Source organism: Pseudorca crassidens, chromosome X (genome assembly GCF_039906515.1).
Source record: "Pseudorca crassidens isolate mPseCra1 chromosome X, mPseCra1.hap1, whole genome shotgun sequence".
NCBI lineage: Eukaryota > Metazoa > Chordata > Mammalia > Artiodactyla > Delphinidae > Pseudorca > Pseudorca crassidens.
Window position 1 is genome coordinate 92,172,506 of NC_090317.1, and position 25,797 is coordinate 92,198,302.

The 25,797-nt window shown below is 39.0% G+C and overlaps 1 protein-coding gene and 1 pseudogene across 6 annotated transcripts in view; one reads left to right on the plus strand and one right to left on the minus strand.

Moving 5' to 3' along the window:
* Positions 1-25,797, minus strand: part of JADE3 (jade family PHD finger 3) — a 151,783-nt gene that overhangs the window by 104,150 nt on the left and 21,836 nt on the right. For 2 of the 6 annotated variants that reach the window (XM_067722808.1, XM_067722807.1), the window contains exon 3: positions 21,242-21,320. The exons of the other annotated variants lie outside the window; for them this stretch is intronic. In XM_067722808.1, the coding sequence (XP_067578909.1) occupies positions 21,242-21,257 (16 nt within the window). In that variant the 5' untranslated portion in view covers positions 21,258-21,320. The remainder of the gene's footprint in view (positions 1-21,241; positions 21,321-25,797) is intronic. 6 annotated transcript variants of the gene reach the window in all.
* LOC137217267 (large ribosomal subunit protein eL15-like) lies at positions 8,701-13,967 on the plus strand (annotated as a pseudogene).

Below are 25,797 nucleotides of genomic sequence, written 5' to 3' on the forward strand. Positions count from 1 at the left end.
AAAGAAATCCACACCCAGACACATCATAGTCAAACTGCTGAAAACTAAAGACAAAGAACTGAAGAAACAGACAATTCAACACTAATAGAGAGTTCAACATCCCATTCTTGGTAACAGAACAACTAGAAAGAAAATCAAGCAAGAATATAGAAAACTCACACAACACTACCAAAAAATTGACCTAGTTGGCATTTACAAAACACTCTTCCCAAGATGAGCAAAATAAACATGCTTTTCAAGTGAATATGGAACATTCTCCAGGAACTGGCGGGACTATAACTTGGTTCAGCCACCTTGGAAAACAGTTTGGCAGTTTCTTTAAGAAGTTAAGCATAAATTTACCACACAACTCAGCAATTCTACTCCTAGGAATCTACCCAAGAGAAATGAAAACATATGCCTACACAAGGACAAGTACATAAATGTCCACAGCAGCATTATTCGTGAGAACCTGGAAACACCCCAAATGTCCATGCACAGAGAATAGATAATCATAATGTGGTATATCCATATAATGTAATACTATTCAACAATAAAAAGGAATGAATTACTGATACATGGCATATCCATGGATGAACCTCAAAAGCATTATGCTACATGAAAGAAAACAGACACAAAAGAGCATACAGTGTATGATTCTTTTTATACAAAATGTCCACAAAAGGCAAACCTATAGAGACAGAAAGTAGATTAGTGGTTGCCTAGGGCTCAGGGGAGGGGAGCTGACTGATGGCAAATGGGCACAAAAATTTTTATTGGAGTGATGGAAATATTCTAAAACTGGATTATGGATATGGTTACATAACTTGGTACATTTACTAAAAAGCATTAAACTGTATGTTTGAAACATGTGAACTCTGTGGTATGGAAATTATACCTCAATAAAGTCATTTTAAGAATGCTATATCAAAAAAATTATTCAGTATATAAACTTACTTTTTTACATTCAGCATAATGCTCCTGAGATCCATCCAAGTTGTTCCATGTTCATTCCTTTTATTCCATTATATGGATGTACCACAGTTTGTTTAACCATTCACCTACTGAAGGACATTTGGGTTGTTTCCAGTTTTTGGTTATTGCAAATAAAGCTGCTATGAACATTCCTGTATAAATGTGTAACAAGGATACTCTTAAGAGAGTGAAAAGACTCTCTCAGACTAGAATGGACTCATATCCAGGCTACATAATGAACTCCAATAAATTAATACGACAAACAACTCAAAAGAAAAATGGCGACAGTCTTGAACAGGCTCTTCACAAGAGAATATCAAATGGCAATAAATTATGAAAAGATGTTCCATAGTATTAGGCATCAGGGAAGTAAAAATTAAAAACCACAGTAAGACTTCAAAAAAAAAAACCCAAAATGTCCATCAACAGGAGAACAAATAAACAAATTTTGGTACATTCATACAATGAAATACTCAGCAATGAAACAGGATATACTACTGATACATACAACATCATGGATGAAATCTCAAAAACATTATGTTGAACAAAATAAGCCAAAAACAAGCCAAACACGAGCTTACACACTGTATGATTTTATTTACATAAAGTTCAATAGCAGGCAAAACTAATCTATGGTGACAGAAATTGGAATCATGGTTGCCTCTGGTTGGAGAGGATCAAATGAAAAGGTACTTTATGGGGTGACAGAAAATCATCTATATCTTGCTGGGGTGTGAGTTACATGGGTATATACATTTGTCAAGACTCAAACTGTAGGACTTCCCTGGTGGCGCAGTGGTTAAGAATCCTCCTGCCAATGCAGGGGACACGGGTTTGATCCCTGGTCCGCAAAGATTCCCACATGCCGCCGAGCAACTAAGCCCGTGAGCCACAACTACTGAGCCTGAGCTCTAGAGCCTGCGAGCCACAACTACTGAGCCCGTGCACCTAGAATCTGTGCTCCGCAACAAGAGAAGCCACCACAATGAGAAGCCCACACACCGCAACGAAGAGTAGCCCCCGCTCACTGCAACTACGCTTGCAGCAGCAAAGACCCAACACTGCCATAAATAAATAAATAAATTTATTAATTTTTCTAAAAAGACTCAAACTGTACTCTCAAAATCTTTGCATTTTATTGTATGCAAATTATATCTCAATTAAAAACGAAATAAAGCCACAATGAGATACCACTTCTATCCATTAGAATGGCTACAATTCAAAATATTAACAATACAAGTGATGTCAAAGATGTGAACAAATGGTACCTTCTGTATACTGCTGGCAAGAACGTAAATTAGTATAAACGCTTTGGAAAGCTGTTTGACAACCTCTACTAAAGCTTAACATATGCGTACGCTATTACCTCACTCTTAGTTATATATCCAACAGAAATGCACACATTTGTTCCTCAAAAGACATGTGTGAGAATGTTCAGATGAGACATGCTCATCACAGTATAACAGATTTTTTAAAACTGTATGATATATATATTCTCCATCTATGCAAAGTGAAAAAACAGCATTAATCTATAGTGATGGAATTCAGGATAGCAGTAACTTGGTAACCTAACCTCTAGGGTAGAGGGAAGGGGTAAGTAAGTCATTGCCAGGAAACAGGAAGGGGGCCTCTGAGGTGCTGGTGATGTTCTTTTTCTTGAGCTGGGCACTGGTTAAATGGATGTGCTCACTTTGAGATTATTAATAGAGTTGTGCACTTATGACCTGTTCACTTTTTCTTCAGGTACATTCTACTTCCACCTATATTTTAGACTGTCCCTTATGCTATATGTACGTATAATTAAGGTTTTCTCTCTTTGCTCACTACCAACACCACCCCCTTTGCCCCCTTTATCCTTCTTTAGCATATACATTTCTCTTTCTCTGAATTCCTGTCTGCCTAACTATCAATAACCTGAATCTTCATTGGCAGTGACTAGGAACACATAAAGTCAAAATTGCGGTGAGTAAAGTGAGCCCATAAAATAACTGCAGGGAGAACACAGGCATACTTTAAACAGGCAGAATTTCATGAATCAGCATCAAAGAAGCCAGCCCCTGTCTATCTACAGAGGGGAAACCATCCTTTAAATAGTAGGATTAGTTCATTTGCCCACCTAATTCCAGGACAAAGCTGTAGACCCAAGAGTGACATTCCTTTACGTGCTCCTTCCTGTACAGGGAATCTTCCCAAAGGCACTTTCACATACTTTAGCAATTACTGGAGTTGAAAAATATTATAAAGGAGGCAAAAAGGCTGTCCAGGAATTGATTCTTAACTCACAGTGTAAAATTTGGACTTACGGAGCTTAATATTAAAAACTCCCACAGGCTAACTTAACTTTCACATTCCCTTTAATTCCACAGAATGTTATTCATTAATTTACCCACACTCCAAATTTATGTGCAAGATACTACAGGCCTGACACCATGCTCAATACTGCAGATACAGGGACAGAAAACTGCAAGGCCTGTAATTTCGAGCTCAGGGCTCTGGTGGAGTGATAAGGAGAGGAAAAACAAATTACCAGAACCCAGGGTGATAGGTTTTGTAACAGAAAAAGGGCAGGCTCCAAATTTCCTAGGAGCATGGAAGGATAGTGAATAAATCTATCCAGAGAGGGTGTGGAGACTCCATGTTGGAAGTGACACATTATCAGGATGTGGACCAACCAAACAACATGGGATCTCTCACTATGGGACCTCTCAAGAACTCAGAACTGCAAAATGCAGGTGCTTACTCTGAGAAATGACTAGTGAAACCCACATTTGGATGTGACTGAACACTTATGGGGGCAAACCCTCATACTGCCTCATACAGGGGACCAAAAGCTCATCAACACCTAAAATTCCCAACAAATTAATTTGGGAGTGGCATGGATGCAAAAAAAAGTGAGTTTGACTTCATTTCAGGGAAGCAGGATTGAAATATGACTACAATTTAGTAAAAACAAACAATTATATTTTATATTCTACTTAGGATGGAAAAAGACTATGAGAATAAAAGCTGGATCAGTCCAAAGGATTGAAAAAAGGAACGTCACACAGTCAGAAGTTACCATCTAAGCATGGCCCAGAGAAGTTGGAGCTCATGTCCAAGTATCCACCCCTCTGGGCTGAAAAACAGAAACACCACAGTTCCAGAAAAGGACTGAGAAGAGGTCTCATGCTGATAACATCAAATATGAGAATCACATCACTAAAGTCCCAGGTCCAAGTCCACATTTATGATGTAGTAGTCTTATGAAGATGGCTTGGCTTCCCACACAACTCACCCAAAGAGACAGAGAGATAGTATCAGTGGTATGCTGATAAATGTTTAACAACAGGCTCTACAGGGTGGGGGAAAGTTCTGATTTGTAGTTTACTGTTTTCTGAAATGTAGATACTCTCACCATGGTCAATTTCAAGCTATTGAGATGATGTCACTTGCCATGGAATTTGACAGTGATGTGCACAATTGGCTCTTGCAATCTGGTGTGAGGTGACTACATACGAAAATGTAATCAGTTGAATTTCCACTATATATCAATAAATTGCCATCTTGGTTTATGCAGGTCAGATCTCAAGAGCTAGGTGACCTTAAGTCAATCCCTAAGTAGGGGTCCATCCTTATTGGGGTTCGGAGTCCACCAAGTGGAAGGCCAGCCCTGGACGAAGGTGAATTCTCCAAGGTGAAGGGCATAACACACATGATAGCATGGAAGGGCACAACATGCTTAAAACAAAATAAAATGAACAAGCTAACAGACAAAAATTAAGTAATTCTGAATAGACTAGACTATTCACTCTGTAGACTAGAGTGGTATAAGAGACTGATGAATGGTGAGTTTGGGGAGCCCAGCTAGGGACAGACTATAAAGAACGGCATGGGGGACTATACTCATGAGGGTACCCTTTGCTGTGGTAGATGCTTCACATACTTTAATTCATGTAATCATACCTATCACATGATATTATCCATTTATACAAAAGAGCCTCAGTGAGGGATTAGAGAGCTGAGGTTTTAACCCATAGACTGATTTCCCAAAACGTACCTTCCCACTAGTTCATGCTACTTCCAAGGGAAGGCCAGGTGATGATGTAAGAATGCCCCCTTCCCAATCCTGCCCACTGCCTCTTAAGTCCCTCTACATTTACCTGAAGCCCTAAAAGGGAGACTATGAAATTTTTCTCTCAGGCCCAACTAGGAAATTCTACTATATCCCCTTGGAATCCATCTCAACAGTTGTTAGAAATACTTCCTTCTTTTCCTAAACCCATCATAGCAATAAAGTCCTTATATTATTTTTAGTACTCATATTATAACTGGCCGCTACCAAATTTTGTTTAAAATGCCCCAAGTACTGAAGGAGTACCTTCAATCTTTTCTTTTGCAGAGTCAATAATCATAATCCTTTACCTGCTACTCTAAAGTCTTGCTTTCCAACTCTTTATTATTCTCCATGTTTTCCCAAGCCAGATACTCTTGTAAAAGGCATGGCCACTGGTGAACACCATGAGGAGGTTACCCAGTAGCTCCTGTATTCTGTACCACTGTGTATCCAGCCAATTATTAGAAAAACTATAGACAATGGAAAAGGGATTCTCAAAAAGGGAATAAGAATGATTAAGCTGGTTAAAGGACTTTAAAAAAATTTTATTTAGGGACTTCCCTGGTGGTGCAGTGGTTAAGAATCCGCCTGCCAATGCAGGGGACACGGGTTCGATTCCAGGTCTGGGAAAATCCCACATGCCACGGAGCAACTAAGCCCGTGCGCCACAACTACAGAGCCTGTACTCTAGAGCCCATGAGCTACAACTACTGAGCCTGTGTGCCACAACTACTGAAGCCCGCGTGCCTAGAGCCCGTGCTCCGCAACAAGAGAAGCTACCGCAATGAGAAGCCCGCGCACTGCAACAAAGAGTAGCTCCCGCTCATTGTAACTAGAGAAAGCCCGCGCACAGCCACGAAGACCCAACACAGCCAAAAATAAATAAATTTATTTTAGAAAATTTTATTTAATCCTTACTAACAAATATGAACCTGGTTTAGGAAGAGAAAGACAAATACTATAAAACTTACTTATATACGAAGACACCATTAGGATGAATACAGGAATTAGAAATGTGACAAATAAAGTATAAATTTAATAGTCCTTTGAAGCCTATGATTTGTGCCTTTCCCTACCACCTACCCTAAGCATATGTGTATAAATACTTTGCACAGGAGAAGAGTGACTTTAATTGATATTGATTTATGAAGACATGTGAGATACCCCATGATGACTTATAGACCTAAGCACGAATACTTTGCTGGAGCCTGAAAGTCCAGTAGGAGCCAAGAGAACCAAGAACCATACATTTGGGTATAAACAGAGCCATAGGATACCAAGGCCTGAGGATATCTAGATTATACAATATTAAATATGTGTTCTGGGGGTGAGAGGCTGAATTTTTTTTTGATTGGACTGCCAATCTCTCCTTGAACACAAGGAAACAAAAACTCAGAAATGTTCTAAATTTTCTTCCTCTGCTCCCTTTTACCTTGTCAATCTCTATTGGTCATTTAAAATTCAGCACAGGGGCTTCCCTGGTGGCGCAGTGGTTGAGAGTCCGCCGGCCGATGCAGGGGACACGGGTTTGTGCCCCGGTCCGGGAAGATCCCACATGCCGCAGAGCGGCTGGGCCCATGAGCCATGGTTGCTGAGCCTGCGCGTCCGGAGCCTGTGCTCCGCAGCGGGAGAGGCCACAACAGTGAGAGGCCCGCGTACCGCAAAAAAAAAAAAAAATTCAGCACAGTCATCACCTCTCTTGGAAGCCTTACCTAACCCCCCTTCCACTACCAAGCTGGGTAAAATGCCCATACTAACCTCTACCATAATAGTCATCCCCTGTAATTATCTGATCATTTGTACATGTCTCCCAGTGGACTCTAAATTCTGGGAAGGCAAAGAGTGTGTCATGTCTTATCTTTGTGTTTCTAGTACGTAACCCAGTACTTGGTGCTCAACAGAAACTCAGTGAGCATTTTTAGATGGAACTGTGTAGTATCATTTGTCCAAGGTCACAGAACTGCTGTATGGCAAAGGAAGGCCTATGCCCGAGGACATCTGGCTCTTCACCTAGTGAGCTTTTCATTATATCATGTATTTAAAGAGTCACTCATGAAGAAGCCAGACATGAATCTAGAAAACATATTCTATGGATAGACATTTTATTGATCTCTGAATAACCAGCAAATATAAATGGTCTAAATAAACCAATTAAAAGACAGAGAGAGATTGGCAGAGTGGGTTAAAAAACATGATCCATCTATATGTTGTCTGCCACAACTCACTTCAAATATAAGGAAAGGTTGAAAGTGGAAAAAAATGGAGAAGGATATAAGATATAAATATTACTCAAAAGAAAGCAGTGTGGCTATATTAATATCAATAAAAAGATAATCACCAGATGGAGAAGAACATTAAATAATGATAGAAGGATCAATCTACCAAGACATAGCAATCCTAAATATGTATGCACTCAAAAAATGGAGCTGCAAAATATGTGAAACAAAAACTAACTGATCTGAAAGGAGAAATAGATAAATCCACAGTCATAGTTGGAGATTTCAACATTCTTCTCTCAACAATTGATAGAACTAGTAGACAGAAAATCAGCAAGGACATATTGATAGAAGAACTCAACAAACACAATCAACCAATACGATTTAACTGACACCTGTAGAACACTGCATCCAACAACAGCAGATTACATTTTTTTCAAGCACCCACAAAAAATATACCAAGACAGACCGTATCTTGGGCCATGAAACAAGCTTAAACAAATTTAGTAAGATTGAAGTCATATGGAGTGCATTCTCTGACCACAATGGTATCAAAGCAGAAATCAGCAGCAGAAAGACAACAGGAAAATCTCTATAAACACTTGGAAACTAAATAACATACTTCTAAATAAGCCATGGGCCAAAGAGGAAATCTCAAGGGAAAATTTTAAAGTACACTGAACTGAATGAAAATGAAAATACATACAACATATCAAAATATGTGGGGCACAGCTTAAAGCAGTGCTGAGAGGGAAATTTACAGTACTAAATACTTACATTAGGAAAGAAGAGTCTCAAGTCAGTAATCAAAGCTCCGCCTCAAGAAACTAGAAAAAGGAGGATAACAATCCTTGGAATAGGATACAAAAGTAGATGAAGGTTTGGGAAGAATGAGAGTCAACTTCTATGAAATAGCAACACTGGATAGTTAGGTCAACCACTTAGGCCTGAAGTGGGCACAAGGTGGTACATGGCAGAATGTTTGGGCAGGGAGAAGACCAAACTAATGCTAACATCTCAGATGAATGCAAGAGTTTAGGTAAAGGCAGAAATTAAGCTCTGGGCTTCCTATAGCAGCTGCACAGCTTTAAAATCTCCTCAAGGATATGCACCATAGGGCATATATTATCAATACATATACATAAACTCACAGAGGGGCCTAACTTGAGCAGAAGGTGATTAACACACCAGTTGAATTCTCACCTGTCAGGTGTACCTAGGAGCAGCCTATCTTACCAGGAATCTAGGTTCTTGAGGGACCAAGGAATTCCCTAGTAAAGAAGGGAGTTCCAAGAGAAGATGGTAGCTCATCCACTGATCTAGTGGCAATACCCCAAGGTATGAGAGAGGAATGATTCAGAAAATGGTGTGAAGTGTGTTACTCAGGTTAATCTAAAAGCTCAGTTTTCAAGGACGTGGTTCAGAATCCAGTAAGAGATGGGCTTTCCACAGAAACCTGAACAAGCTGACATGCAGCCCCCACAACCCCAGAAGATCCAGCTGCAGCAGGAGGATGAGAGAGTCAAAGTCAAGGTCCATAGCACAGACACCAGTACCCTTAACTGGGAAGTGTAAGAGTGAGCCACCCACATGGACAGAGTCAGGCATGTCAGTGGTATTTGCAGCTCTGGGGGCTGTGCAAACACAGGAGAGCAGCCTCAAGGGGCTGAAAGCACTAGCAGCCCAGCAAGGACCCTGCCCCAGAGGTCACCAAAGGTGCTAAGAGCAAACGGAGAGGAGGGAGATGACACTTGGAGCTCTAGAATACCTTATTCAGGAAAACACAACAGATACCTCCAGGGTAAACTGGGTATGTTTGAAGACTTCCCTGGAAGCTGGAGAACTATAATAGAGCTGGCAAAAGTCTGAGGGACTGTTATCCAGACCCTGCTTTCACTGCCAGAATGGTGTGGCCCAGGACATTCAGAACAGCTATATTTCACAGTAGTAGTAGATCCAAGAGAGAATATATAATTATAGAACACATATGTATAGAAAATACATAATAAGCAGGCATAGCACAAAGAGAGATTTGTTTTCCTGTCACCTAAAAGGTAAGTTTACAAACCAAGATAATAATATTTTTACCCTAAAAATTAATGTGTATTGTGCATTTAAAATTTGTTGTTGCCAGGAACTCTATGATAGGCAACCCACTCGAGAAGCTTAAATTTCAATGCGTAACAGAAGTTAACTTGGGCCTAAAAAAAAAATCCTTAAATTCATGCATAGTACAGATGTGGCTCATTTGGTCCTTGAGATGGAGGGAAGAGGTTAGGAGAAACAGGCCATGTACATCTCAATGGACTTCTGATGCCAGCTGGCAAGGTAGGTCAATAAGCCCAAAGGAAAGGTCCACCTATAGCGGTAGGGGTGAGGGGCAACAGTTCCTGGTCTGAGTTGGGCTTTCCTCTTCATTTAAAAGTGATCAGCCATTTCCTCTCACTAGTCATAGAGAAAAAGACTCACAAAAGAACAGAAAGTCAACTAGGTAATTAGACCTGTAAAAAGCCCAACAGAGAAGCAGGAAAACAAAGTTTAAATAATGACCTTTACCTCGTCCAGCCAAGAAAACCTCCCTAAGCCCCTCACACTTGGGCCTCAAGTGCCTCCAACTGACAATCTTCTTCAACCAGGTAGAAACAGTCCTGGCTTTTCTTCTAATCAATTTCTCTTGATCTGAAAGACTAATTTTATTTTATGTTTTGCCCTTTATTTATTTAATTTTCCCCTCAGCTTTATTGAGGTATAATTGACAAATAAAATTATAATATATTTAAAGTGTACAATGTGATGATTTGATTTGATATACCTATACATTGTGAAAGGATTCCCACCAAGTTTACACATCCATCACTACACAGTTACCTTTTTTCCTTTTTGTGGTGAGAACATTTAAGATCTACTCTCTTAGCAACTTTCAAGTATAAAATGCAGTATTGATAACTATAGTGACCATGCTGTACATTACATCCCCAGAACTTATTCATCTTATAACTTAAAGTTTGTACCCTTTTACCAACCTCACCCCATTTCTCCTGCCTCTTCGCCCCTAGCAACCACCATTCTACTCTCTGTTTCTATGAGTTTGACCTTTTTTTTTTTTTTGATTCCACATAGAAGTGATACCATGCAGTATTTGTCTTTCTCTGTCTGGCTTATTTCACTGAGCATAATGCCCTCCCAGTTTGTCCATCTTGTTGCAAATAGTAGGATTTCCTGAAGGGCTAATTTTAAAAGAACAGAATATTGCTGCAGAACTGAAAACATTCAATACATGTCAATAGACTAGTACTGTAAACAGTTAATAATTCTTATCTTCTACTTTTCTTACACCTAAGACACTTATTCAAAGAGCAAAGTTTGAATTCTAGCTACCCTTTTCACACAGTTCAGATCAGTGACATCCTAACTCAATTCACTGGACATTATTCTAAACAAGGAGTTAGCAAACGTTTTCTGTAAAGGGCTAGACAGTATATATTTTTTGCTTTGCAGGCCATTCAGCCTCTGTCTTAACTACTCAACTCTGCCATTACAGCATAAGAGAAACCACTGACATTTATTTATGTAAATAAATGGACATGGCTGTGTTCCAATAAAACTTCACTTATAGGGGCTTCCCTGATGGTCCAGTGGTTAAGAATCCGCCTTCCAACGCATGGGACTCAGGTTCGATCCCTAGCCACAGAACTAAGATCCCACATGCTGTGGGGCAACTAAGCCCCCGTGCCACAGCTACTGAGCCCGTGTGGTCTAGAGCCCGTGCGCTGCAACGAAGAGCCCGCGTGCCTCAGTGAAGAGTCCGTGTGCCGCAACTAAGACCCAACGCAGCCAAATAAATAAATAAGTAAATAAATATCAAAAAAACTTCACTTACACTGAAATTTTAATTTCATACAATTTTCACATGTCATCAAATATTATTCTTCTTTTGATTTTTCCAACCATTTAAAAACAGAAAAATCCATTCCTAGCTTATAGGCTGCATGAAAACAGGTAGTGGGACAGATTTAGCGGGCAGGCTATAGTGTACCAATCCCTGCTCAAACCAAGACTTAATGCCTCCCTGAAGGAATTTAAAATATGAGACTTTCCCTGATTTTTTTTAAAAAGTAGACATTTCAAACGAGCATCTCACCATAAACTTAAGCTAAAGTTTCAGTTTAGGAGGAGGGACAAATTCTATAAGTGCATAGGAACATATTATAGTAGTGTAAACAGAACTTGAACACTAACTTATAGATCTGCAACTTACTAGGTGTGTAAAACTACAAAACTCACTCATTCTCTCTGGAGCTCAATTCTCTCCATTCTAGTCCATTTGCAACAATCTTCCACATCACTGAAAGGGAGCAGGAGTTACAACTATAATTTACTAATGTTAAATTCTGTCTGGGATATACAGAAAATATTTCTATTTCTACTGTGTGCAGGTCCCTACAAAGCAAAGATACTTTCAAAAGAAGTTTTTTGTCATTATTATTCCAATCTCTTCTGGATCCAGAGCCTATTTATGAGACTTTGAATAGCCTGAGCAGTGAAAAACCCCAAACAGAATAAACCCAAAGAAACCCGTTTCCAGACATATCCAAATCAAACTGCTGAACGTAGTACAAAGAAAAAAATCTTGAAAGCAGCCAGAGGAAAAATACATTACCTTATAGGGGTATAACAATTCGAATTACAGTGGATTTCTTGTATCAGAAACCATGGAGGTCATAAGGAAATGGCACAACATGTTTGAAGTGTGGGGAAAAAAGAACTGTCAACACATAATTCTATATCCAGCAAAAATATCTTTCAGGGATGACAATTTATAGCCAGCAATCTGCTCTAAAAGAACTGCTAGAGGAAGTTCTTCAGCCAGTTGGGAAATTATAGCAGAAAGAAATTTAGCACATTAGGAATGAAGGAACAGCAATATAAATTGTAAAATTTGGGTAGATATAACAGACTGTTCTTCTCTTGAATTACTTAAAATATGTTTGGCAGCTGATAGCAAAAACAATAAGAATGTGTGAAGGGATTTTCAGTATGTGTAGATGTAATAGATAAGACAACTATAACATAAAGGGGAGAGGGTAAAGGGACCTACAGGGTGTAAGGTTTCTGCATGACTCCTGAAGTAGTAAAGTATTGATTCTAAGCAGACTGTGCAAGGCTTAATATGTATATTATAATCCCTAGAGTAACCACAAAAGATATGCAAAGAGATAAACTCAAAAATCACAGTAGGGCTTCCCTGGTGACACAGTGGTTGAGAGTCCGCCTGCCAATGCAGGGGACGCGGATTCGTGCCCCGGTCCGGGAGGATCCCACGTGCCGCGGAGCGGCTGGGCCCGTGAGCCATGGCCGCTGAGCCTGCGCGTCCGGAGCCTGTGCCTCGCAGCGGGAGAGGCCACAGCGGTGAGAGGCCCACATACCGCAAAAAAAAAAAAAAAAAAAAAACACAGTAGATTAATTAAAATGGAGCACTAAAAAACGTTCAAATAACCCAAAAGGCAGGAAAGTGGAAAAGAGAGGAAATAATAACAGAGGTATAACACAAAGAAAAGAAATAATAAAATGGTAGGTTTAAACCAAGCATATCAATAACTACATTAAGTGGAATAGTCTAAACATACAATTAAAAGACAGAGACTGTCAGAACAGATTTAAAAAACATGATCCCACCACAAAGACTATAAGAAAATCATTTAAAATATGATATAGGTAGATGAAAAGTAAAAGATGAAAAAAGATATGATGCAAATGCTGATCAAAAGAAAGAATTCAGGGCTTCCCTGATGGCGCAGTGGTTGAGAGTCCGCCTGCCGATGCAGGGTACACGGGTTCGTGCCCCGGTCCTGGAAGATCCCACATGCTGCGGAGCGGCTGCACCCATGAGCCATAGCCGCTGGGCCTGCACGTCTGGAGCCTGTGCTCTGCAATGGGAGAGGCCACAGCGGTGAGAGGCACACGTACCGCCAAAAAAAAAAAAAGAAAAGAAAGAATTCAGAGCAAATAAAATTACAAGGATAAAGTGGGCCTTTCCGTCTGGCAGCAGCCATCAGGTGAGCCGAGATGGGCACTTGCTAGTACATCCAGGAGGAAGAAGCAGTCCCACATAATTTGCTTTCTGCTCAGGGTGCACTGCTGGCAGTACCGCCAGCTCTCTGCACTGCAGAGGGCCCTCTGCCCCACCCAGCCTGACAAGGTACACAGGCTGGGCTACAAGGCCAAGCAAGGTTATGTCATATATCAGATTCGTGTGTGCTGTGGTGCCCGCAAATGCCCGGTTCCTAATGGTGCCACCTACGGCAAGCCTCTCCATCATGGTGTCAACCAGCTCTAGTTTGCTCGAAGCCTTCATTCTGTTGCCAAGGAGTGAACTGGACGTCACTGTGGGGCCCTAAGGGTCCTGAATTCTTACTGGGTTGGTGAAGATTCTACTTACAAATTTTTTGAGGTTATCATCATTGATCCATTTCATAAAGCTATCAGAAGAAACCCTGTCACCCAGTGGATCACCAAACCAGTCCACAAGCACAGGGAGATGTGGGGGCTGACATCTGCAGGCAGAAAGAGCCGCGGCCTTGGAAAGGGCCACAAGTCCCACCACACTATTGGTGGTTCTCGCCGTGCAGCTTGGAGAAGGCGCAATACTCTCCAGCTCCACTATTACCGCTAATATAAGTAATGTTTGTAAAATTCTTACCTAATAAACAATTTAGGACATTCATGTCCGCTTAAAGGTGTTTTTAAATTTGTCTGTTAAAACTAGTTGTCTCCAGATTATTTCATTGAATGCATTGTCAAATTATGAAAATTAAAGTGCAATAATGTTTGAAGACTTTAAGTGATGGTGTATCTTGTTTCTAATAAGGGAAATGCCTTTGTTTTTGCTTTATTAGGGAGTTGATATGTCCGTGTTTAAAATGCTGTTTGGTACAATAGGTGTAAAATAAATTCTGGAAAAGAGGAGTGCAGAAACTAGCCATGTAGATTTGTTGATGCATGTGATGAAACCTACAGCTTTATTGGGGTGATGCAATGCTCTGCTGGTTTACTCTAAAGTGGCTGTTTTATGGAGTTTGGCAAGGACAAACTTTTTAAATTGGATTTTCCTTGGAAATGTGAAGGATATCCTGATCCTTTATCATGATCATATGCAGAAAAACAATGAAAGTTGACTAGGGCCCACATTTTTAGACTTAATCTAATATTCCATTTATGTAAACAGCTGCTTCCAAAAGGCGAAAAGTAAAGGAGTGTCACCATTTTTAAGAGAATTGAATAAACCTGTTGCAAGAGGGTTCGCTTACAAATGAAAACATCCTGGTTAACCTAAATTAAACTGCCTTGGCCTCCATGGTACCACTGATGTTCACATAAAAGATGGGAGCTACTGGTTTAATCCCAGGACTGGGATCTGTAGAATACTGAACTTCATGCAAAATAGTCATGGTATTTACACTGGTGTATACTGAAACTGATGGAAATTGAACATTAGGTAAATGAGAAGGGAGTTAATTAGCCCTAAGGTTTGTAAGCTAGTAATGCTAGGATTGGGAAATTGGTGTCCATCAGATACCTTTCAAGTGTGGGAGGACAGAAAAAGCTTGGATCAAAATTTTAAATCTTTTATCTGTAATATTAGTTTGTGACCATTATGAACTCTCTAAGCCACCACAGAGGGGACAACAGGGTTGGTTTTATTTAAAAGTAACACTAAGTCTAATCAGTGCTATTTTGGGTCAAGCCACATTATCCATTCCCATAAGGATACTGAGAAAAGTCATGTAGTTGGTGTCAATACAAGTTCAATTGGTTTCCAATTTTATATGTTGCCTACAGTTATTTTTCTGATCCCTGCTCAAACTACCCTCAAGAGCCTCACCATTCCACAAACTTGCCAGGCCACCAGTTGTGGCTGGGCATACCACTACATTCTGCTTACATCATGTTCTGTTTCCCAGGGTGGATTTGAGTGTATAGGAAATATGGAAGAGGAATTGCCCCAATTCTTTCCAATTCTTGGTTTGCTATCTTAACAGGTAGGTTAATTTTGAAATCTAATTGCTGGTTTTCTTGAACCAATTTTTCTCGTATTTTCTTCAAGGGTCTTGAAAGGTCCACTTAATGATTTCCAGAAAACATGTAGCAGGCTCGCAAAACGTTTTGAGACCCAAATTTCTTCCCACTCAAAAAAAAAGTCTTAAACCATATAATTTTGTGTGTAGAGCTTGTTCAACTATACATAATAATAGAATAAATGTCTATTAAACTAAAAAGAAAGGATAAAGTGGGATATAATGCTAAAAGGGTTATTTAATTCACCCCAAAGACTTAACAATCCTAAATGTGTAAACACCTAACAACAGTGCTTCAAAATATGTGAAGCAAAAACTGTCAGATCTAAAATTAGAAGTAGAAAAACCCACAATTATAGTTGGAGACTTCAACATTCCTCTCTAATTAATATATAGAACTAGCAGACAGAAAATCAGCAAGAATATGTAAGAACTGAACACTATTATCAACCAAGTGGAATTAGCTTATATGTACAGAACACTCTATCTAACAATCGCAGAATATATATTCTTTCAACAAGATAGATCACATCCTGGGTCACAAAACAAACTTCAAATATAAAAGAACTGAAATCATACAGAATATGTTCCCTGACCATAAAGGAAATAAAATAGAAATCGACAACAGAGAGATAAGAGGAAAAGCTCCAAATACTTGGCTATTGGATATCATATATCTAAATAACCCATTAATCAAAGAGAAACTTTTAAGGGAAATTAGAAAATATTTTTAATTAAAGAAAAATGAAAAAACAACATAACTCAATTTGTGGGCTTAGAGGGAAATTCATAGCAGTAAATGATATTTTAGGGAAAAAAATCTCTCATATAAATACAGGTGACCCTTGAACAATCAGGGGTCAGGGGTGCCAAACCTCTGCACAGTCAAAAATCCATATCTAAGTTATTGTGAGCCCTCCTTATCCATGGTTCCTCCATAACCTCAATTCCTCTGTATTGGCAGTTTCACATCTGTGGATTCAACCAACCATGTAGATCGTGTAGTACTGTAGTATTTACTATTGAAAATAATCCACATATAAGTGGACCTGCACAGTTCATACCCCTGTTGTTCAAGGGTCAACTGTAATCTAGGCTTCCCCCTTAGGAACTAGAAAAAGAGCAAAATAAACCCAAAGCAAGCAGAAAAAGGAAATAAGATAAAGCAGAAATCAATGAAGCTGAAAACAGAAAAACAACAGAGAAAAATAAATGAAAACAAAAGCTGGTCCTTTGAAAAGATCAATAAAATTGATAAACCTCTAGCAAAACTGAGAAAGAAAAAAAAAGCAAATTACCAATATGAGGAATGAAAGAGGAGATTATCACTATAGACCCCGCAGACATAAAAAGATAATAAGGGGATACTACCATGAATAACTCTACACACATAAGTTAGACAACTTAAATGAAATGGACAGACTGCTCGAAAACCACAAACTACTAAAACTCATTGAAGATGAAACAAGTAACCTGAATAATGATCCATCTATTAAGGAAATTAAATTCACAGCTAAAAATCTTTTTTAAAAGAAATGCCCAGGCCCAGATGGTTTCACTGGCAAATTCCAACAAACATTTAAAGAAAAGATAACACCATTTTATAGGCAAGTGGTTATGGCACAGGGACTACTGTCAGACTTCCTGAATTTTAATCTCTGCTCAGCCACTTACTAATTCTGTGCTCTTGGGAAACTGTTAACATTTCTGTGCTTCAGAATGTTTCATTATTGGTTCAAAAGGGGAAAATAATAGTATTGTACTTATAGGATTGATATGAGTATTGAATAAATTATTAAATATAAAGTAAAAAAATTAAAAAAAAGAAAAGATAACACCAATTCTGCAAGATCTCTTCCAGAAAACAGGAGAGGATAGAATCTTTCCCTACTCATTTTATGAAGCCCTGATACCAAACCCAGACAAACAATACAAAAAAGAAAACTATAGACCAATATCCCTCATGAATATAAAAGCAAATACCCTCAACAAAATATTAGCAAATCTAACAGCAATATATAAAACCCTACATCCAAGTGGGGTTTCTCCCAGGAATGAAAAGCAGGTTCAATATTTGAAAATCAATCAATGTAATCAACATATTAAGTCTAAAAAAGAAAAACCAAATGATAGTATCAGTTGATGAGGACAAAACCATTTGTCTAAATTCAAAATGCATTCATAATAGAAACTCTCAGCATAGTAGGAATAGAAGGGAACTTCCTCAACTTGATAAAGAACTTAAAGGTAAAATAAGAAAAAGCTGTGCTCTCTCATCACTTCTATCAAACATCATACTAGAAGTCTTAGCCTGTGCAAAAAGGGACAAAAAATATATAAAAGGTATACAGATTGAAAGAAAGAAATGAAAGTATCCCTACTCCTAAACAGCATGATTGTTTGCTTAGAATATATCAGAGAAATCTATTTTTTTAAGTCCTATAACTAACAGCTTAGCAAGGAAGCAGGATATAAGGTCAATACAAAAATCAGTCATATTTCTATATGGTGACAATAAACAACTAGAAACTGAATCTTTAAAAAAATATATCATTTACAACAGCTCCAAAGAAATGAAACATTCAGGTATATATCTAACAAAACATGTACAGGATCTCTATGCTGAACACTACAAAACATAGATGCTTCCATGAAAAAAATCAAAGAAAATCTAAAGAAATGGAGAAATATGCTATATTCATGTGGTGGAAGATTCAGCATATTAAAGATGTCATTTCTCCCCAAAGTCATCAGATTCATGATTAGATTTAACCTAATTCAAACAAAAATGCCAGTAGGATTTTTTATAAATATAGACAAGATGATTCTAAAATTTATAAAGAACAGCAAAAGATCTAGAATAGCTAAAACAAATTTTAAAAAGAAGAATAAAGTTGGAGAAACACACTGATTTTAAGGCATAATATAAAGCTACAGTAATCAAGACAGTGGTATTGATGAAGTGATAAAAACAGAACAATGGAACAAAAGAGAGTTAAGATATTGACCTACATAAATACAGGCAACTGATTTTTGAAACAGGTGCAAAAGCAATTTAGAGGAGGAAAGATAGTGTTTTGAACTAACGGTGTGGGAACAATTAGACATCCATATGTAAAAAACAGATCTCCACCTAAACTTCACATCATGGACAAAGATTAACTCGAAATAGGCACATACCTAAATGTAAAACATGTAACTACATAACTTTTAGAAGAAAACATAGGAGAAAATCTTCATGATCTAAGGTTAATATAAGAGTTCTTAGACATGAGTCCTTTTAAAAAATGATAAATTGGACTTCATCAAAATTAAAATCTTGCTTGGTGAATGACACCATTAAGAGAATAAAAAACCGGGGCTTCCCTGGTGGCGCAGTGGTTGAGATCCGCCTGCAGATGCAGGGGACACGGGTTCGTGCCACGGTCCGGGAAGATCCCACGTGCCATGGAGCGGCTGGGCCCGTGAGCCATGGCCGCTGAGCCTGCGCGTCCGGAGCCTGTGCTCTGCAATGGGCGAGGCCACAGCAGTGAGAGGCCCACGTACCGCAAAAAAAAAAAAAAAAAAAAAAAAAAAGAGAATAAAAAACCAAGCCACAGATGTAGAGAAAATATTTACTGATAAACCACATAACCAACAAAGGATTTTTATTCAGAATATTAAAAAAAAAAAACTCTCGGACTTCCCCGGCAGTCCAGTGGTTAAGCCTCCGCGCTTCCAATGCAGGGGGTGTGGGTTCAATCCCTGGTCGGGGAACTAAGATCCCACAGGCTGCACGGTGCAGCCAAACAAAACAAAACAAAACAAAAAACAAAATTCTCAAAACACCACAGCAAGAAAACAAACTACCAACTTTAAATTAAAGCAAAATACTTGAACAAATACTCCTCTCAACAAATACTTGAGTAATACTCCTCTGATGGGCTCAATAAAAGTCATGAATTTTAATTTAGTTTGGCTAATTGTAAGGGTAAGAGCAACACTACTTCCAGCTCCCTACATCCCAAGGCAGAAGCTGGCCTAAACAGATTATTTTTTCAAAAACATTCTATTGTGAAATATTACAGAATTCTGTTTTAATAATCACCAGGGTAAAAGTAGGTTGAAAAAATTACTCCTACTCCTGTTCTATATCCTCAACCCACTTCACCCCCTCCTCCTTGGCGTTTTAGAATTTTGGTTCAGACTTGCTTTGCAGAGGATTCCCTATGCTGCATGGAAACTTGGCACTTTGGTCTTTGTATGAATGGGCACCATATTTCGATTATTTCTGAGTTTGAGTGTTCATTGGAAGATATTTGTTTCATACCTCTTTCAATAAAGTTGTCAAGCTGATTCAGAATATTTATAAATAGCAGTTTGTTTGTGAACCACGTTTTAACCCACCCTTCCTGTTTCTCAGGATGTTTCAAATCTGTATGCATTTAATACTCAGTAGTGTTGTAGATCATTAAATTTTATTAATGTGAAAGAGATCTATTCTTTTGCTTGACTCCATTTTAAATCTTTTGGGTGCTGACAGGACAGAATGCAACCCTCCATTTGGGCTCTATTCTCCATTTTCATCCTGGACAACTGCAAACCAATGATTGACACTGAGTACTAGTTGAGCCTGCTTGGGGAAGGGGGTGAGGGTAGTCAGGGCTGAGCAGTGTCTAGTGCCTGGAACTCACTGAGCATTTGCTGAATCTGTTAATTTGATTATACTATTCAGTAGTGTGAAAAGGCAAGTGTTAAAATAAAATGTGTTAGGGAAAAGGAGGCTCTATCACAACAAGCTGCAGTATATTTTGCCAAAGCTATTAGATTTTTGAGGCAGCTGGTAGTTTATCAATTTTTATTGCTCCAATATAGTTATTTTATGGCCATTACTAGCAAAAGCGGATTACAGGAATAGTGTTTGACAGGAAAGAAGGGCCCAGTGTGAGTCTATTTGTTCTGGATCTCTAAAACAAAGGTTCTTAATGTCATCCTCTCGGTTTATAGATAGAACAGTAACATGATAGGAAAGACATCAGTTTCTCATTTTGTGAGAGTAGTTCCAGAAAGTCTTTCTGCAGTTTTCTTGAGCACTTGCAGAGGTATCCAGTTTTTTTCCTGAAAAGACCTCTTCAGGTACCAGCATGATCACAAAGGTATTTCAAGGTGCTCTTACAGCATTAAAACCAGCAGTCAGCAGTAGATATCAGGGACTTTGTGCAGGATGGGACATGGTCCACAGACAATGTTGTAGGATGTTTGGGGTATAATATATATAATTACAATATAATTTTCAAAATTAAGAACATGACTCACATACAAATACAGAATGAACACATGTCAAAGACTAATTTATTAGTGAGGGACCCAGCATTATGTAAGGCTGATTCAAAGAATATTTGAGAGATTCAGTATATATAAATACTGAAAGTAAAAATGCTAGAATAAGATAGCTAAATTAGATAGAAAAGTGGTTAATGCACTATAGGACAGTTAATCCATAGTCTTTGGGATTATTTCTTCTACCAAACAAATTTTTTTCATCTCTACCAGACAAAAAATCTTTAAGTTAACATGTCACTTCAAAAAGTCTGGATCCTAATCATTAGTGAATAATAAGCCAAACAAGGATGTAATCCCCTAGAGAACTAAATAATCCTTGGGTTATTTAGACACACTTGGGTTATAGACACACATCTCTCAGTCAATGCTCCAGAATGACAACGAAAGGACATTTGGTCGTCCTTTTGTATTATTTTTTAAGTTTTAAAATAATTTCTATTAACAGAGGGTTAATAGTTTTATACCTGAGTCTAAGTCTTTGGAAGTAAAATCAAGGTTCTAGGGGGCCCACCTTTGGAATAGTGTAGTAACGCTTCTATATTTTACTTTACACATGTGTTTCAAAACAGTCATTTATTTACCTTTCAAAGAAATCATAGGATCTTAGAAGTCATCTGAGATCCAGTCATCTCCTAGGGCAGGAATGCTTTCTTTAGCAGTCTTGACAGGTAATCATGAAGCATTTGTACACAAGAAGGAAGGAAACTAACATTACCGAGTGCCTATTATGTACAAATTTATTTTCAAAGGGCCAAATTTCTTTTCTCACAGTAATACATTTAGCCACATTTATCAAATAAATAGATCTCTTCAGCATAATTGCTTTGAATTATACCTTAATTTAAAAATTTATACACAGTATAATTTACCCTTTTTAATGTACAGTTCAAGTTCTGACAAATACCTATGGTTGTAATTACCACCAAAAACAAGATACAGAACAGTTCCAAGCGTAATTTCCTTTTAAATGTCAATTAATCAACAAGCATTTATTGACTGCTGACGTGTCCAGTAGTTACTGGTCAGTCTTTGCAGATAGCAGGAAGAGTGTGAAAAGGTAGGAGAAGTAAAAGATATGATGCCACTCTCCAAGGAACTTCCACAGTCTAAACTGCAGGGCACAGTTGCACACACACAAACCAAGCACAAATAAGCAATCTACTAGGTAATAATCTGCATGACATGTGGGTTCTGGTATTGATACTGCCATCATGTGACCTTGAATAAGCCATGTATTATTATTATTTCTTACCTGGGACTTTCTTTCCTCATTCATAACTGGAAGGGGTTGTCCTAGACAATCTCTTAGGTCTCTCCTAATTGTAAGCACATGTGAATCAGGTAGTGAGGGTTCAGAGTGATGGTGGAAGGTTGGGAAGTTGAGAACAGCTTTATGGCATTGAGGCAGTCCATGGGTTGGCCCCTCAGGGTTTAGTGAACGAAGTAGTTAGTAAGGGAATGCAGCATGCAGCTGAAAGATATGACCTGTCAAAGGGCTGTGAAGGGAGCAAATGAATGGATGTTGGTCCAGTGGAGTGAAGAAGAACTGCAAGGTGTCATCCTGGAAGACAGTGTTGAGCCCAGGCTTTGAACTGTTTGAGAGCCAGGGAGAGACATGAGGATTGGGAAGCTTGGTTGTCTACTAAGTAAAGAGGAGTGACACCTTGATGACAGGGATCCACAGCAATCTCTTACTGACAACCTACCATGAACATGCCCTCTAGATGCCAGGAATACAGCAGTACAAAACCTGCTCTTTCAGTTATTTACTGCTGCATAACAAATCACCCCAAAATTTAGTGACTTAAAATAACAACCATTTTATTTGCTCATAATTCTGTGGGTCAGCAATCTGAGCTAGAATCAGCTGAGTGGTTCTTCTGCTAGTCTTTCCGAGAGTTCCTCATGAAGTTGGTCATCTGGCAATACGACTAGGGTTGAGTATTTAAGATGGCGTCACTCACATGTCTGATGGTTGGCTGCTGACTGGCCTCTCAATATCATCTCTCTTCCTCCAGCAGACTAGCTGGGGCTTCTTCACATGGTTGCTTCAGCGTTCTCAGGGAGAAGAGGAAAGCTACAAGACTTCTTGAGACCTAGGCTCAGAAGTCACCCAGTTACTCATGCTGCATTTATTGGCCAAATCGAGTTACAAGAACAGCTCAGATTCAAGGAGTAGAGAAATAGACTCCACCTCCTGATGGAAGAAGCTGCAAAGTCACACTGTAAAGTGGTGTATATACAGAAATGAAAAGACTTGGTGGCCATTAAGCACTCTATCACACCATTCCATTTGGGAAAATGAGTGTTAAGCACATAGTCCTATGGGCCTTGAGAGATGGAAGGAACCACTGAGGTGAAAAAAATGAGCTTTTGAGTGGATCCTGAGAAATGTGCAGATAGAACAGAGGAATGTGGAGAACTTCAGGCAGAGGCAGTACAGACAGAGTGGCAGGACGACTCATGGTATGTTTAGACTCTAGTGAATGCACACTTGGGTGGAGTGGGTAGAGAAGAGGATTTAAGACATAAGCGGTAAGGATGGTGGGAAAGGTTATGCTTGGGTGTGGGGGACTTTACCTGCTAGGCTCTCAGGAGTACAGGCATACCTACTATGCAGTAAGCAGCCAGGAGTACATGGTGGCTTAGTGGCAGGAGTGGGTATGGTGGTGCAGCGAAGACACCTTTAAGAGCCTGCATCTTTATGAACAGCAGTTTGGAAGGAAGTTGAGTATGACCTGGAGCGGCACAGAGATCATGGCAAGAAATCAGCCTAGAGACAGTTTCCCTAAAGGCAAGTGCCTACATGGATTCTCCTCAAGGGGCTAAAGGGCATAATTGGAGTTTTAAAGGTAGGCTTATTTAGAAGTATAAAAAAATGTTTATCCTGGATTGAATTGATTATCCTAGAGAGAGCTAAATTTAGCTTCATAACACACACAAACACACCCTCCTCTCTCCTGTATAAGATTCAACTTTCATGTGAGACAAGTAGGATAGAACTGTTTACAGTCAAAGTTTTGTTTGTATTTGAAAAGAAAAAATCCTAGTGCTCTTTAACATTATAAGTGGGCAAGGAATCATGGATGAGGCTAGAAACCATGATGCAGCCAGGGAAAAGCTGCCTGCAGTTTTGACTGTAATCTAAACTACGGAGCCATGCTCTGCCCAGGCAGACTGTATAGCCACACTTTTCACAGTGGCAGCATAGGAAAACACCAGTTTTCTTTTGACAGTCTGCAAAATGTATATTTCTTTTCCAAACTACTGCTTTCCACAGGATTTATATGGCCATTAGAACACGTTATGTGTAATTTTTTTAAATACAAAATGAGAAGTGATGTTTGGTTTGTTAATTAAACAGCAGGCAGCAAACAGATAACCAGCAAGGACCTACTGTATAGCTCAGGGAACTATACTCAATATTTTGTAATAACCTATAAGGGAAAATAATCTGAAAAAGAATACACACAGACAGACACACACACACACACACACACGTATCTGAATCACTTTGCTGTACACCTAAAACTAACAAAATTGTAAATCAACTATACTTCAATAAAAAATAAAAAACCAGCAGGCAACAATTCTGTTTCAGGTATTTGTGAGAGACAGAACGTAGAGAATTTGAAGTTCTACTAACACTATGGGAGGGGCAGTCTAGTTGTAAAGCTTCAAGTCATGTGTATACGAAATAGGTCACAGAGTAAGGAAGTATGGCATTAGGTGCCAAAGTGAATAAAAAAGACAGGACTTAAAATGAGAGAATATGATGCAGAGGATAACATCCAAGTGTGTGGGTTTTGGGGAAATGGAGAATCTCCCAAGCTAGAATTTCCAAGAATTTGGAATTGGCCCAGGCAGGATTGATTGGCAGGAAGAAGAGGACAGGATGATCCAGCTGTGAGGAAAGGCTCCAGGTAAACTTGAGTGTTGGATTGTTGGTGGTACTGGGGGAGGGGAGCCAGTGAGGAAACAGTTCAGAGATGACTTCCCAGTCTGTGTGCTTAAGATTTCTGTTAAACCTAGTTGCCCTGAAATCCCAGGTGAAGAACTGTCCTCAGTTGATGGATTGTGTCATGGGAAAACATTACAAAACAACTGAAACTAATAGACAGGAAAAGAAAGGATATTTAGGTTCCTCTTTACACATACAGGGCTTTATCCACTGTCTAGTAGGTGAATGGGTGGCCCTTTGTGCATACATCATAGGATAGGGAAAAGTTCTCCAAGGGAAAACACATCTCCTCTGCCCTTGGTGCTTGCTCAGACTGAGCCAGACCATAGCATGCAGCAGTTATGCAAGAAAGGGACCTCCACTGCATTTTCTAATGACATAGTATTCTAGGGAGATATCTGAGTGGGCATGCTGTTTTTGTCAATTCTCTCCTCAATGTGCTCCTCAAAACTGGGGAGGTTTCCTGTAAAAAGATGTGTTTTCTTTTAGGATCTGAGAAATTATAGATGGTTCATATCATGGGGGTTCCAATAAATCATGCCTCATCAGTGTCCTCAACAGTTAGCATTTTAAAAAAGTATAAAAATAGCATTTAGTGATTATCCGAATTACTTATTTTGTGGGGAGATACTCAGGTTTACACACTTGAGGACTGTCTACACATAGGCCTGGTATATAGCAACCACTCGAGTGTTAGTTCATTCTGAGCTACTTTTTGCAGCTTCTTTATGAAGTACAGCAATGCACTAAATTTTTGGTGAACGTGATTCTTTAATGTTGGGAGGACAAGTAAAACCATCAAAAGGGGGCATCTGGCCAATCATTGGATATTATATAGGACTCCCATATATCTAAATGTTCCTAAGGACAAATGAGGACAACATTTAAAATTTCGCCAATGGACACCATGCTTTGAAGGCTTGCCTACCAAACACACCACACCTATGGATTATTATTATTTTTTAATTACTTATCTCCATGATATCATTTTATTTTATTCTATTTTTTTAAACATCATTAGAGTATAATTGCTTTCCAATGGTGTGCCAGTTTCTGCTTTATAACAAAGTGAATCAGTTATGCATATACATATGTCCCCATATCTCTTCCCTCATGCGTCTCCCTCCCTCCCACCCTCCCTATCCCACCCCTCTAGGTGGTAACAAAGCACCAAGC